Source organism: Brassica rapa, chromosome A04 (assembly GCF_000309985.2).
Source record: "Brassica rapa cultivar Chiifu-401-42 chromosome A04, CAAS_Brap_v3.01, whole genome shotgun sequence".
NCBI lineage: Eukaryota > Viridiplantae > Streptophyta > Magnoliopsida > Brassicales > Brassicaceae > Brassica > Brassica rapa.
In genome coordinates this window covers 20257691-20271359 of record NC_024798.2, presented here as the reverse complement: position 1 = coordinate 20271359, position 13669 = coordinate 20257691, and the positions used below count along the sequence as shown (strand labels likewise).

The following is a 13669-nucleotide window of genomic DNA, read 5'->3' as shown; positions in this document are numbered from 1 at the left end:
TACTTGATTCGAGACTGCCTTTTGATTGAAGTTTTTGTATGTATTTGCATCAGCAATGACTTATTGCGTATATAAATATAACTATATTGTATATAACTATATTGTATATAGACAACAAAAATATGTTATTCTTTTAGTTCTTTTCATCCCTTCAAAAAGTTTCTGTAATTTATTATTCGTTGTGTGGCTGACTATCCATTGCCGTGCCCGTATGAGATGGTATGCAATTCCACATGGAATATCCCTTGTATTTATCACTTCTTTATTTTTTGGGACTTGTTGATCATAAAACAAATATATATAAGAAAGTAATTTGTACCATTAGAAAAATAATTGTTGGTAAAGCTATCCTCCAGTTCTTATTTAATCATATTTTCAAAAGTAGGAATAGAAGATTATATATTTTTATTTACAATGCCTTTTTGAAATGATTTGTTTACAATGTTATGGTGGGAGACAAACTGTAATTCTTCTAGTAAATTTGGGATCTTCAACCCATTGAACCAATGCTATCGGTTGTCCAATACCTTTCATTTTTAATATATGAAAACTATAAATTAAAGAAACATAAGTTACCATTGGTAGAGAAAAAGAACACTTTGTTTAATTGTTTATGAGGCTAATATATTTAAAAGATTTTATCATGCTTCATGCATGTATGTATATATGTATATATCAGATAAAACCATTGAAACTACAAACGTTTATTGGAACGAATATCGCTCAACCTTTTTCTTTAAACATAATTTAACTAGGGAAGATTGCAAGGAAAACATCCAACATATTTTTATGTATCTATCCATTAATAAAAGTTAGGTTTAAGAACTTTAATAATGAGCATGTGAATTGATTGGGAAACTTAGAATGTAAGCAATCAGTTTATCATCACTAACTTAAAATTTGAAACATCAAATCTATTATGGTGTAAAGATTAACACGAACGAGATTGAGACATTACATGAGGAAACATCATATAAAACACACACATAGATATAAATAATTATGAAGGAAGAAAAAGAGAGAAACAAATAAAAAAGTAGAAAAGCCAATATTTATGGGAGTGTCAGTGTCATCTCTACAATGGCCAATCAATCCGATCTAGTGTTTTCGGTCAGTGTTCCTTTCATACCATGGCCAATAAAACATTTTCTTGGCTGTATTATCTAGCCAGAAAATAGAACATGAGAATAAAAGAATAGAGAAAAATAATAATGATAAATGTTAAAATCATTAAAACATTTAAAATATGCTTTCAAGAGTAGTTTATAAATTTTGTGGGAGATTTGCCTCTTTGTAATGTGTAAAATTAAATTATTTTTTTGTTTGACAATATGTATACAGTGAAGTCTTTAATATCAGTTTAAAAATCAATTATTGTGATATAAACATTCAATTTTGTTTAATCAGGTGAAAAAAAAACATTCAATTTTGTTAACTCATATTAACTCTTTGAAAGCTTTACCCAGTTCACAATGAACCAAACTTGTATGCAAGGAGTGATTAAAATAACATCTGAAACCTCCTGTGGTACCCTCTAGTTCATTCATTACCTAACGTTTTTTTGGTTTCTCTCTTTAGCGTGTCTCTTACGGTATGACAACTAAAAGGCAAAGGTTTTCAGAACAAATATTTCTATTTATATCGAATCAAAGAAGACACCATAGATAGATATCATATGATCTCTGAGTACAATCACCTTCCTTTTTGGACTTAGAAGCACACACAAAACGTACACAGAGTTATGCATTTGCTCATTTACACTCAAAAACAGAATATCCTTCTTTTTTACACCGATCACTCATCGTTTGTCTCAAGGGCAGATTGTAATACTTCTTCTAAATACTTCTCCGCGGCTGCAAACTGTCTCTTCTTGTCCTCGATTGCTAGTGCAGCCAGAGCTTTGTCCTGTTCAAAGAAATAAGGAAGCAATCTACTGTAAACCAAGTCTAGCAACAACCAATAGCAAAGAGAATGTTGCTATGCTGATCAGTGAAAAATATACATTAGATAAAAAGTTATGATAATAATACTTTGCTGTATATAACAAAACTCAAAAACAACTTTAGCCATGAAGGTATCTCATCCTCAAAGGAGTATGTAAAAAAAGTGAAAGGAGAAGAAGATGTCTACCTCATACTTCTTGTACTGCTGTATATACTGATCCTCCTTAGCCGCCATTACTTCCAAATTCGTTTTCCAATTCTCCATCTGTGACTCACAAGGGACCACATCTTCTTCTAGCTGCGCAAGGATTCTGTAAAATCCTCAACAACATATAAAGTAATATCACCACTCACCATCAAGATCATATTCACATCTATCATAACCAATCTTACTTCTTCAAATACGTCAGCCTCTGAATCGCTTTCCTCGTATACTCAAGCAGCACATCAGACTCCTTCTTTGCTTTATCCCTCTTCTCCTCAACTCCAGTCTTCCTCAGAGAAACATCTCCCATCGCAACAAGGAAACTACACAAACACATCAGCTCGAAATAGCAACACACATGTAAACAAGAGAACCAACACCAAACTCACCTGCTCATCTCAGTGTCTCTAACGTTCAACAAGAACTTGAGCTGAAGAAGAGACCACATAAATATCACATAAATTTGGTCTATTATGTTTTTTTTTTGTGTGCAACTGGTCTATTATGGTTTAAAATTTTAAATTATTATGCACTTATCAGAGGTTGCTTCGAGTTCGAGGTAGCTAGCTCTGGACTATATCGAAAATCAGGTGATTGGCTTTATCATCATACATTGTTTGGTTTAGAAACCACAAGAAACGCACAGAGTTTACAGCTTTTGACATCAAGACATGATACGTATTGCCACATACAAATTAAGAGAGATAAGAATACAAACAAAACAAGATTACCAAACGCATCGGTATAAAACATGATCAGACTCACTGCCCTCGCCCTTGTATGTGACCTCCACGACTTGCCCTTTCTCTAGTCCGTAGTATTTCGCACTCGGGTCTTTCTTCAATAACTTCGGAAGCTTAGAACAAATGGTTAAAAAATATATTAAAAAATGTTTTAACTTAAAGAAAGCTGGCTGGCTCAGAGTTCCTAGCTAGCAACGATCCAAATATAAGAAAACATTCTTACTTGTTGCTCCTCAATACTGAACTTCTTGAAGAGTGATTCCTTCTCTTGATCATTCAGAACCCGATGTTTTGGCCTCAAGACATGTTTGGTTATGTTAACCAGCAATTCGGTTAACTAACAACAACAAAAAAAAAAGCACAACCAAGATGTTACAAATCTACTAAGAATTAAAGTCGAAGCAATTGATCATAACTAAACAAAGTATCAATATAAACGTACATGGAATAACTCGACTTTGAAGGAGAAAAGTTCAACGGCTTTTAGAGCTTGATTTGTTATATCACTTTGGAGAACTAATATCAGTCCGGTTAAATTTTCTCGACCAAGTACATCGGCTGCTATTTCTCGTATCGCATTGACTTTAACTATACCACTTCCGCAAAACACAACAGCTATCTGATATTCAAAACAGAATTGCTTGGTGCATAGCGGAGCAACAACCTAGTTATATTTGACCCTTTAAAATTTGGAAGCTAAAGCTAATGTTTCATTGTGAGATGCCTAGGACCGGCTATGAATAGCAGCCAAACATAAATAAGTCTTTCTTCAAAGAAACAATACTTTTTTTTGTCAGAGATCTATAATCATTTTATTAAGAGATCTCGGGAATCAAGAGATCGCCTAAAATATATTTCGAATATACTTATTTTACAAATACATAACATCTCGGGGATTATCTCGAATATATTTCCATATAGTTATTAGAAAATATAGTAACGAAAACTTCGAACATTTTGTCACCTTGGCAGAAAAATATCAACATGCAGACTGATATTGGTTCCAGAACAATGCTATAAAATCGACATTACATTCTGAATGGCATTGGAGTTTACCTTTTTTGAAGAATCAGAACAATGTTGTGCTGAGATACGGAGTCTATCAACGTTGGGAGGGTCGCCGTAGAGCGATCGAAACTCCTGTAAAGTGAGGTTAATGTCTTCATTTGAGATATCGTATCCTCTGTCTCGGAGCATCTCCATGGTGGTTCGACGCGCCAGGTAATAGCTGTGACTGTCCACACGTGATTCATCAAGGGACTTGCTCAGACCAGAGCCAACCGCTAACTCCTTACCTTTCCCCTCCATCGTCTCTCTCGCGGGGAAGAAAAAAACATGCAAGCTTGAATGTAGGATTTTGCAGACGGCATGATGTTTTGTCGTTTTTATTTGCGGGTGACGGTTTTACGGTGACATCGAATGAAGTATGCAACAGGGTTTTAGTGGTAGCCAATGAGCAAGCAGGTGATGTAGTCAAAGGTGAGTAAATGGTAGCTTTAGTGCTTCTTATTGGCATTGGTTTTGTAGTAGGAAACTCAATACAAATTTTGGCTAAAGACATTTTATATCAAAATATTATACATTTTTGGGACATGCAAATACAAACATTAATGAAGGCATGTTTCCCTTGTTATGATGTTATCTCTTGGGGACAGATTTTTTATGACTTTTCCTTGGTTGTCAACTTGAATTAAGTGATTGATTTCAAAATAATGTCCCATCTACAGATCTACTGAATAAAGTACTTTACATTCATTCAAAAAAACTTATTTAGTGCTGCCGGATGTATCATTGTTGGTGACCCTTAGTCATTTTGTCTATATGTACATGTTAAGTTGGAAGTTTCCTACTGATTTTTGGTTCATTAATGTCTCACTCCTTATCTCTTATCTAGATTTTTTTGTTAATCTTGATGTTAGTTCAAAATTTTCAATTAGGTTTTTGGATTTCAATTTTAATTCTTTTTTTATTTTTTTGGTTTCAGAAGATTTCTAGTTTCTTTTTTGCGAAGTTTTGTATTCGACTTTGTATTCCACTCTTGAATCAGTATTAACATATGAAAAAAAGTACAAACATCAATGTGACAAAGCAATTGGGGCCTAAAAAGACAACAGACTGAGCCTTAAAAGCCATTTCCTATATCAATGTACAAAACACAACCAATTCAAAGAACACAACCAATTCAAAACATATCTTAACTCACAAGTATACCCTTAAATGTTTTGTCTTCTCTTCACATCAAATATCAATAAAACAAAAATCCACTCACTAGAGACAACAATTGTTACAACGCACCAATCCATTCTCATTGCATCCACTGCATCTCTTAAACCCATCTTCTTGCTCCTCAAACACTTTCGTACTACCACCACAACTACCACACGGCACAAACCTTGCATCCCCACAGCACTCACAAGCTCCCACGGATTCACAAACAGGAAACCCTCTTAACATCTCTCCCAGCTCACCTCCATCGTTAAGCCTCTTGATCTCCTCAACTCCACCAACATGGACGCCTCTTATGAACACCTGAGGCAAGCAAACCGGTTTCTCTTCTCCTAGTAAAATCTGAACCTCTTTTCTATATTCAGAGTCCATTGAAATGTCACGTTCCTCTACCGCAACTTGAAACCCTCTCAGTACCGTTCTGACGTAGCAACAGTCCTCATAAGTCTTTCGGATTCCTCTCAGGCTAGTGAAGTACAATACTATAGTCTTGTTGTCTTCTTCTATTTCAAGCAATCTTGGTTTCTCTTGCTCTTCCAAAGCCTGAGAACTCACTGGACTCAAAGAGACAACCGATTGATTAGAGTGGCTGCAAGAGACTGGTTTTGTGTTCTTGCCTAGTTGTCTCGAAGACAATGCTCTCTTGTAAGATGAGATGATGTTAGAATCTAAACCAGAGAGAAACGACTCTTCAGCCATATGTTTCCACAGAGGCTGCTTAGCTTTAGAAGGCAATGGAATCCAATCTTCTTCCATTCTCACGAACTCGTAAGAACCATTAACGTCCACGTCACGTTTCATCGAACCAAACTCGTCTTCGAGATCGTTCATGAGCTCCCATGTGTTGATCACTGAGTCAGGAGACAACGAGTCGAGTGACTCGTCTTGTTCAGCCGTCTTCTTGTTATTCTTTAGTGTATGTAGGTCGAGATCGACGTGTAGAAGAGAACCGTAAGTGGTGGACGTGAGGGAGACGAGGTGGTGCGTGTCGCCTTTTTTAACCGGCGGATGGTGAACGGACGGCATCGGGAAAGAGAAAGCTCTCGGAACCGTCGTTGCGTTGAGTTTCTTCTCCGGTGGTGAGCGTGACGCCGAGCAAGAAGAGTTAGAACAAGAAGAAGAAGTGGTTTTGGAAGAAGAAGAACCCATAACTTTGAAGCAGACAGAGGAGGATATGTTCTTTTACTTCCTAAACACTCTGGTCTGAGTTTCTTGTGGTTTTTCTCTTTTGTCGGAGAATATAATAAAAAAGAGAAAACAGGTGGAAAGGAGCTGTCTATGTAAGTTGGAGGTGGAAGATGGTGAAAACACTAAAGAAAGAAGACGATGGCGTGATGTTGATTTCACGAGGGCAGTTTTTGATTTTATTTGGAGATAATTAAGAAAAAGTATTTATTTGATCCTATTTTTTAGATGTTTAAATTCAGAAAAAAACATAAGTATTGTTAATTGTCAAGATCCTCAAAAATTGCATTAACTTCTAAATTTGCACTAGGGCAAAGACTTGTAACATATACTAAAACTAGACAACATTGTATAAACTAACCTACAGAAACTTCATATAAGAAGTTATAAAGTAAATTGGGCTTGTGCACTAATACTTTATGTTAAATGAGAGAATAAACACGAAACTGAATTGCACAAGGCACACTCATTGACGATTCCTTTGATACTTTTGCCTTTGCCTTTTTAAAAAGAGAATATTTAAAAATAAAATAACAACTAAAAAAAGCAAGATGGGCAAAAGAAGAAACTTAGTAATATTTTATTTTTCAATAAAAAGTTAAGAAGAACTTATCCTTAAAGAAAGATCCAACGCGTTCAATTTGTTTTTAATACTTTTAACTTGTCATTTCTTTGCTTTTATACCAAAATGAAGTGAAACTTGGTTACATTAACCTATTTTTTGACATAACTAATTACAACTGCCATCTTTGATGCTATTTAGACGAGATATGATCTACAAGCTAGTAGATTTAATTTTGTACTTCTTTGAGAATCTGAATATTACTCTACTAAAGGTCCAAAAACCAGCTTTATATTAACGAATGTAACAATAAAGGGACGAGCATAAGTATAAATTCGCATATCATTAATGACACTATCAAGTAACCCAATTCTGGAAACAGAGGCCAAGAAGGAAGCATAAACTGATGAATATCAAGAAGTCTCGTTATTATATAAGAAAAGCTCAAGATTATTCTCACAAACAATCAGAAACACACAAAAATTCAGAAGTATTATAATTTATGAATATCAGATTTCATTTACATCAAGCACACAATGACCTTACACACATCTCCTCTATAAATAAACACAAACACTTCAACTTTAAGGTGAGTAACTTTGAGACGATTCTCATCATGGCAATAAAAAAACATGGAAAACAAACAATTCTCTAAAGTCACGAGAGAGCGCATGGAAGATAATGAAGAATCTTTAAACCGATCATCCGACATGGAAATGGCCTATATCTCTGTTTCTGAGAGAACTGGCGATTTCATCAGCGATATACAAACATGTGAAAATCCAGCCGCTTAGAGCAAACCACACCGTTTTCGTCAGCTGCACCGCCACTTCCAAAGGCATAGCCATTTCTATAATATCTCACTGTCCTTAAACGATTGATTTGGCTGAAGTGAAACCACTAGAAGATCCAGTGGTGGAGCGAGGAGAGAAATATAAAAGTATATACAACGTGTGCCACATGCGGGTCTTTTGAACACTAGCATGTAGCCCATGTGTTGATACCAGCCGAGTCTCTTTCTGGCCAGCTAGGAGAGTGTGTACCAAAATTAAATGTCATCTATAAGCTAGCCGACGAATCAATTATTCCCATATGATTGGACTTTTTTTTTATTTTTTTTCTAAAAAATTTGGACCACTTTTTCCTTTAAATAATAAATCAAACCAATAACAAAGTTAACAACAGTGGGTTCCGAAAATGGGACGTAATAAATTGAAACGACCAATTTAAGAAAACAAATCGTGTCACAAATCGTCGAAATAAAAAAATTTAGAAAAAAAAAAAAAATTTACGAAAACAAAAAAATGATGGTCCAATCGGAATCGGCTTATTGGGTCATAGTGGGCTCGGAAGGCAATGGCCCGTTATCCTTCCACCGTTGAGAGTGGGAGGTGAAACGCTGTTCTGTGAAACCAGCCTCACGCAGTCTCCCCCACTCTAAGAGACACAGCACCCGAGCCTTCGCTCAGGAACCATGCCTCAACTCCCAACTTGGTATGGGCAGGCCAGAATAAAGCTCAACCCGAACCCGGCCCAATAAGATCGATCAAGCGTCCCATCACCCTATAGTCTCCACATGGATCACAAGCCCGCGTTACTGAACTCGACGTGCTTAGAGTGTTACTTTCTTTAATATATACTACAAAGAATAGTTTCATTTCCCGATGTGGGACAAAACACAACTATTCTTATTGATAAAGTCTTCTCTTCATAGAGAGCTTGTGCTTATCAGATGCATACGTAACGTAATCTCGTGCTTGTGCTTGGCGGCTGCATTGAGGTTCGTTCTCTACTGCTTCTCTTAGAGATTCTTAACGTTTCTGAGTTGCTTTCAGTTTTAGTTACTTAGTGTCTCGAAAGATCCAATCTTTGCATTAGTTTAGAAACAGTTTATCAATAAATCTCCTAAAAGTCTTGTGGGTCTTAAACTTACAGAAAGAAAAAGAAGAAGAAAGCTCATCTAAATCTAATGGAGAGTAATCAATTGACAAAACAAGAAGAAGAACACTACTGTTCCCTCTCATGTTGCTCCCACTCTTTCAGGGACCTTGACGTTGCTCTTGCCTCTGGAGATATTTGCTGGTTTGTTTGTGTCCCATCACCTTAGTGAGAAGTGTAGGAAAAAATCATTAAGAGATGACAAAATCATTGTGAGAAAAGGGTTTTGGTACTTACCATTATTAGGATTGTTCAAGGCTTCAGATTCAGGTTGATGACGTTTGACTCTTCCTGCTTCTTGTTGTTTATCAACAACGCTTGTACACAACATTCGCTTTGAATGGTTCTTGTCAAAGTTATTACAGAACTGGTGGTCACTGCTTTCACCATTCACCAGCGTTTCTACTGGGACGTTTGGTTGCGGCTGATAATGTCCGTTTTGGTTTTGTGGCTGTTCACTGGGCTGCGTTACTAGTTGTGCTTCTGAGTTGATATATGTGTCACTAAACCCGTTATGTCCAATATAGCCTGCAAGCTCAAATATTAGAAAAGTTTCTAAGAGATGACAAAGGTCTTTTGCTACATACCAGTATCTGGATTGTTCAAAGCTTCAGATTCATCAGGGTAGTGACGTTGTACACCTCCTGCTTGTTGGTGATCAACCCATTGGTGTTCGCCATTGCTTTCTCCATTCACCAGCCCGTTGTTGTTGCTTCTTCCTCCACTTTGCATTGTTTGCTGCTGCCAATGGGGTTGGTATTGTCCTCCGGTTAGGTGTTGTTCCAGTTCACTGGGATGCATTCCTTCTAATATATCGCCTCCAAGCTCAAACGCAGAAAAGTCTTCTGGCATAGGATCAATATCTATTGGGGAAAGAAAAAGAAAATGCTTTAAGTAGAAGGGTTTAAACAATAAAAAAGGAAAGAAAGGTTTTAGTCTTGTCTTTACAGAGAAGATCATCAGATGAAGAAGGCCATGGATTAGTATCTTCTGGTGGCAATGGTGGTAGATCTCCAAGGTCGGCAACTATATCAGAAAAAGAATAGGACATTAGTTCATAATAAGTAGAAGGGTTAGTTAATACAATGAGAGAGACAGAGAGTAAGGTTTGAGTTTCTTCTTTACATTTAGGATCAAAAAGTAGCATCCAATTTTCAGTATCTGCTGGTTCAACGGCTGGATCTCCAAGAGAGTTACCTACAGGGAAAGAATAGGAAACTGATTCATACATATGCTTAAGTAAAAGGGTTTTGAGTTTTTTTTTTTTACAAATATGACCATTATATGCAGAGCTTGGATCCTGATAGGGTTGATTTTCCTGATTACTAGGCATAGGCAGCTGCGTCACTGCATTACATAGAGACAGGAGGAAAACTCTTAGAAGCTAGAAAGTGCAAGAAATCGAATTTTTGAATCAGTGTATATAGTATAACAGGCTTTACTTGATGGACCATTTGCAACTGGTAATGGTAAGCTTGTAGCATAAAGGTGTTGCTCTTGCTGATTATTAGGAATAGGCAACTGTGTCTCTGCAAAAGAGAGAGACAGAAGACACTTAGAAGCCAGAAAGTGCAAGAAACCGAATTTTCGATCATTTTTTGGGCTTTACCTGATTGACCATTTGCATATGGCAATGGTAAGTTTGTAGTATAAAGGTGCTGATCTTGCTGATCATAAGGAATAGGCAACTGTGGCACTGCAAAACATAGAGACAGAAGGAACTCTTAGAAGCTAGAAAGTGCAAGAAACCGAAATTTCGATCATTTTTTGTAGTACTAAATTTTGTCAGGCTTTACCTGATATACCATTTGCATCAGACAATGCTAACTTTGAAGCATAAAGGTGTTTATATAGCTGTTCATCAGGAATCTGCCGCTGAGCAGCTACAAAACAGAAAGACAAGTTCTTTGGAAGTCAAAACCATGCAAGAAACCAAACTTTGAATCACTGAGTATAGTACCAAAGTTTGTAAAGGCTTTTACCTGATGGACCACTTGGATTAGGCATTGCCAAGCTTGCAGGATTAAGCACTTGTTCTTGCTGATTAGAAAGAATCTGCGTCTGTGCAACTGCAAAAACATAGATACAAAAGGAAGTCTTTGGAGGTAAAAAAATGTTCAATCACTGAGTATAGTACCAAAGTTTGTAAAGCTTTCACCTGATGGACAATTTGCATAAGGCATTGCTAAGCTTGCAGAACTCAGCTTCCTCTTGGAAGCTAACACAATGCAAAGAGATTTCAAAGTTAGAGACTATCATAATTAGAAAATAGAGAGAGAGCTTCACATTTTTTTTTACCTAATGTCTCCATACGATGAACTCTCTCAGGGTCTTCTCGACGAAGCAAAGCCTTAACAGAAGCTGCACGAAGACAAAAACATAACCAAAACTATACAGTAAAAGATGAGTGTGTGTTAAGTTAAAACGTACGTGAAGCATCACAGATATCAATAAGCCCATTCTCGAACATTCGAACAGCTTGCTTAGGCAGCATATCATTGAACATCCTCATCTGAAAAGCCGTCTTGCATCTCATCTCGAAGTGGCTGAAGAAGAGTGGATTCTCTTCTCGAAGCTGCTCCCAAACTAAACCCAGAGAATAAAAATCAAAACTTTATTCGAAACCCATCAAGAAAAGTAATCAACTTTGGTAAGTTTTTTTTTTTTTTTACCAATGTGGGTAACACTTTTACTAATCCGGTGATTCTTCTCAAGATACTTGGCGGTTACTTCCAAACTCATGTAGTTTTGAATACAGAGTTCGATCCTGTTCCTCACCTGGAAACAGAGGAATAAACAGAGTCAAAACAATAAGCTTTGGATTCAGGAGGGTTTGTGTAGAGAGAGAGAGAATCATTACATAGTATGCGACGTCTGAAACGTTACGGCAGCTGGATAGAGATTCTGGTTGACGTGGTTCTTCCATATCTTTGAAGATTCCTGACAAAAAAAAAATTATATCGTTCTCTTTTGACTTAATAAAGATTCTTTCATGTGGATTAAAGATTCATTAGTACATAAGGAAAGTATCTGAACGAAACAGAGCAATATAAAAATAAAATTAATAAGGAAGAAGCTGAGTTCCAGTAAAATTCGTGCAGAAGGTGAGTTTCCAAGAAAAATACCTAAAATTTTCTCAGAGAAAACTAGAGCTCAGGGAGAAAAAGAAGAAGAAGTCATTCAAGAGGCCATCATCTCCTTTGCACTTTAGGAGTTAAAACTATATGTGGAATAATAGATAATCATAAACCCTATGGTTTTAGCCTATGTTATATAACATCTCCTTACTGGCGCCGAGAATCAGGTATAATGGGTCCCACTGAATATTCTTTTTTATTAAAAAAATTATTTATCTTTTCAACGGCCACGATTGGATTAATTTGACGTGGCATTGACACTTGTTCGCACACAAATCCAGCATCTTTTTCGCTCGTGTTAGACACAGTGAAATAAATATTCTGGGTTTATTAAAGGGGCCACAATGTTTTACTTTGTCTTTCTTTACACTGGCCGATTCTCACGCATCTTACACATATCGTCGCAATAATCTATTGAAAATATTTCAATAGTTTCTTTATAACTTGATCATTTATAGACAAACACCTTTTTAACATTTATTATATAGAATTAATGATTTGTTAGGTTGTATCTGTAAAAAAATATTGCTGGATTGTCTGTAAGTTTTTTAATTGTATATGTGGTAACTATGAAAAAATAAATAAGAGAAGGAAAAAAAACAATAGTAATAATTTTACAGTCGTATACCTGGTTTTTCTAAAATTTATTATTTTTTAGAACCAGTTATTACTAAAAATAAAAATAATAGTAATAACTTTTTTTTGGTATATATATATTTTTTTTAAACTATAATCTACATAACTAAACCTTTTTTTGGTATAAACTTTTTTTTGGTATACATAACTTTGACAAAAAAAAGATTTTATCTTTCTCTTTGAATTGATAAAGATTCTTTTCATGTGGATTAAAGATTCATGAGTACTTAATGAAAACAGAATCTCCGAACGGCGTTGTTTAAAAAAACAGAGCGAAACTAAATTAAAATTAAATTTATTTTTGTTTATCAATTAAATTAAAATTTACAAGGAAGAATCTGAGTTTTCATAATTTGTGAAGCCGTTGAAAGTAACGAAGATGATGAGTTTCCTAGAAAAATTACCTGAAACTTTGTTCTGAGAAATTTTGGTGCAGCTCAGAGAAAAAACGTCATCTCTGTGAATTATGAGAAGAATAGATAAACTTAAATCTACCCACGGTTTTAGACATTTAAATGTGCATAATCAGGTTGTACGGGTCCTACAGAATATTCTCTGTTTGTTACCCACATTTAAATGTCTAAAACCGTAGGTATGTTTAAGTTTATCTATTCTTCTCATAATTCATAGAGATGACGTCTTTTCTCTGAGCTGCACCAAGGTTTCAAAATTAAATTAAATTATAGTCTTGAAAGGGGATCAGGATTTTTTACACAGTCTCCGGCGAAACGTCGGAAAGCTCAACAAAACGAGAGAAATGCGAAGAAACAAAACAAACAAAGCACACCTAGATCTAAAAGAGAGATGAATTTAATTTAAGATTTTATGAGATATTATGCCCCTAATAACAGTTGTCAACAGTTCGATTTCTTCTATACATTCAAATTTAATTTATTAATTAAAATAAATCGAGACCTTATTTTCAATATTTGAATTTTGAACAATGGGGATGCAGTTATATCTTACATGGAAACAAATGGAATCATTCATTTATTTTTCAAGTTTTTTTAAAATATATTCATCATCACACTATCAGGAGTCTCTCTTTTTTTTTCTGAGCAACACTATCAGAAGTCTCATAGACTCATGCATAA

The 13669-nt window shown here is 35.6% G+C and overlaps 5 protein-coding genes across 9 annotated transcripts; all 5 read right to left on the bottom strand.

Moving 5' to 3' along the window:
• Nucleotides 1-209: 209 nt before the first annotated feature.
• Nucleotides 210-2630, bottom strand: LOC103865878 (AUGMIN subunit 1). Of its 2 annotated transcripts, XM_009143735.3 has the most exons (4): nt 2538-2630; nt 2337-2471; nt 2131-2254; nt 210-1905 (listed from the first exon to the last, which is right to left on the bottom strand). In XM_009143735.3, exons 1-4 carry the CDS (start codon nt 2594-2596, stop codon nt 1795-1797), a joined length of 429 nt encoding a protein of 142 aa, XP_009141983.1. In that variant the 5' UTR covers nt 2597-2630; the 3' UTR covers nt 210-1794. The 2 variants fall into 2 exon arrangements, with proteins under 2 accessions (XP_009141983.1, XP_018513990.1); XM_018658474.2 differs by lacking the exon at nt 2538-2630 and having other exon boundaries at nt 1783-1905; nt 2337-2520.
• A 95-nt stretch (nt 2631-2725) lies between these two features.
• Nucleotides 2726-4671, bottom strand: LOC103865879 (DNA-directed RNA polymerases IV and V subunit 5B). The gene is made up of 4 exons (XM_009143736.3): nt 3948-4671; nt 3334-3510; nt 3115-3228; nt 2726-3004 (listed from the first exon to the last, which is right to left on the bottom strand). Exons 1-4 carry the CDS (start codon nt 4197-4199, stop codon nt 2876-2878), a joined length of 672 nt encoding a protein of 223 aa, XP_009141984.1. The 5' UTR covers nt 4200-4671; the 3' UTR covers nt 2726-2875.
• Nucleotides 4672-5007: 336 nt separating this feature from the next.
• On the bottom strand, nt 5008-7027 carry LOC103865877 (uncharacterized protein At5g39865). The gene has a single exon (XM_009143734.3). The coding sequence runs from the start codon at nt 6264-6266 to the stop codon at nt 5160-5162; it is 1107 nt and encodes a 368-aa protein (XP_009141982.1). The 5' UTR covers nt 6267-7027; the 3' UTR covers nt 5008-5159.
• Nucleotides 7028-7337: 310 nt separating this feature from the next.
• LOC103865875 lies at nt 7338-7947 on the bottom strand. The gene has a single exon (XM_009143733.3). The coding sequence runs from the start codon at nt 7710-7712 to the stop codon at nt 7566-7568; it is 147 nt and encodes a 48-aa protein (XP_009141981.1). The 5' UTR covers nt 7713-7947; the 3' UTR covers nt 7338-7565.
• A 216-nt stretch (nt 7948-8163) lies between these two features.
• LOC103865874 lies at nt 8164-13437 on the bottom strand. 4 transcript variants are annotated; one of them, XM_033289684.1, is made up of 15 exons: nt 11663-13437; nt 11475-11580; nt 11233-11388; nt 11101-11163; nt 10961-11020; nt 10785-10871; nt 10599-10685; nt 10412-10498; nt 10245-10331; nt 10081-10149; nt 9928-9999; nt 9751-9828; nt 9390-9665; nt 9040-9330; nt 8164-8966 (listed from the first exon to the last, which is right to left on the bottom strand). In XM_033289684.1, the coding sequence occupies exons 1-15, from the start codon at nt 11726-11728 to the stop codon at nt 8872-8874; spliced, it is 1680 nt and encodes a 559-aa protein (XP_033145575.1). In that variant the 5' UTR covers nt 11729-13437; the 3' UTR covers nt 8164-8871. The 4 variants fall into 4 exon arrangements, with proteins under 4 accessions (XP_033145575.1, XP_033145574.1, XP_033145573.1 ...); XM_033289683.1 differs by having other exon boundaries at nt 9928-10149; XM_033289682.1 differs by having other exon boundaries at nt 9751-9999.
• Between the last annotated feature and the right edge of the window lie 232 nt (nt 13438-13669).

Bases quoted from the DNA above. Each gene is read 5' to 3' on its own strand.
- LOC103865875 (XM_009143733.3), bottom strand. From the start codon at position 7,712: ATGGCTATGCCTTTGGAAGTGGCGGTGCAGCTGACGAAAACGGTGTGG.
- LOC103865879 (XM_009143736.3), bottom strand. From the start codon at position 4,199: ATGGAGGGGAAAGGTAAGGAGTTAGCGGTTGGCTCTGGTCTGAGCAAG. The intron at 3,511-3,947 runs GTAAACTCCAAT...TTTGAATATCAG, and splicing joins GTTCTGATTCTTCAAAAAAG to ATAGCTGTTGTGTTTTGCGG. The intron at 3,005-3,114 runs GTAAGAATGTTT...ATTTGTTCTAAG, and splicing joins TCAGTATTGAGGAGCAACAA to CTTCCGAAGTTATTGAAGAA.
- LOC103865878 (XM_009143735.3), bottom strand. From the start codon at position 2,596: ATGTGGTCTCTTCTTCAGCTCAAGTTCTTGTTGAACGTTAGAGACACT. The intron at 2,472-2,537 runs GTGAGTTTGGTG...GTGTTTGTGTAG, and splicing joins AGAGACACTGAGATGAGCAG to TTTCCTTGTTGCGATGGGAG. The intron at 2,255-2,336 runs GTAAGATTGGTT...AGGATTTTACAG, and splicing joins AGGCTGACGTATTTGAAGAA to AATCCTTGCGCAGCTAGAAG.
- LOC103865874 (XM_033289681.1), bottom strand. From the start codon at position 11,728: ATGGAAGAACCACGTCAACCAGAATCTCTATCCAGCTGCCGTAACGTT. The intron at 9,666-9,750 runs GTAAAGACAAGA...TTTCCCCAATAG, and splicing joins TTCATCTGATGATCTTCTCT to ATATTGATCCTATGCCAGAA. The intron at 8,967-9,039 runs GTAAGTACCAAA...CTTCTCACTAAG, and splicing joins CTTGAACAATCCTAATAATG to GTGATGGGACACAAACAAAC.
- LOC103865877 (XM_009143734.3), bottom strand. From the start codon at position 6,266: ATGGGTTCTTCTTCTTCCAAAACCACTTCTTCTTCTTGTTCTAACTCT.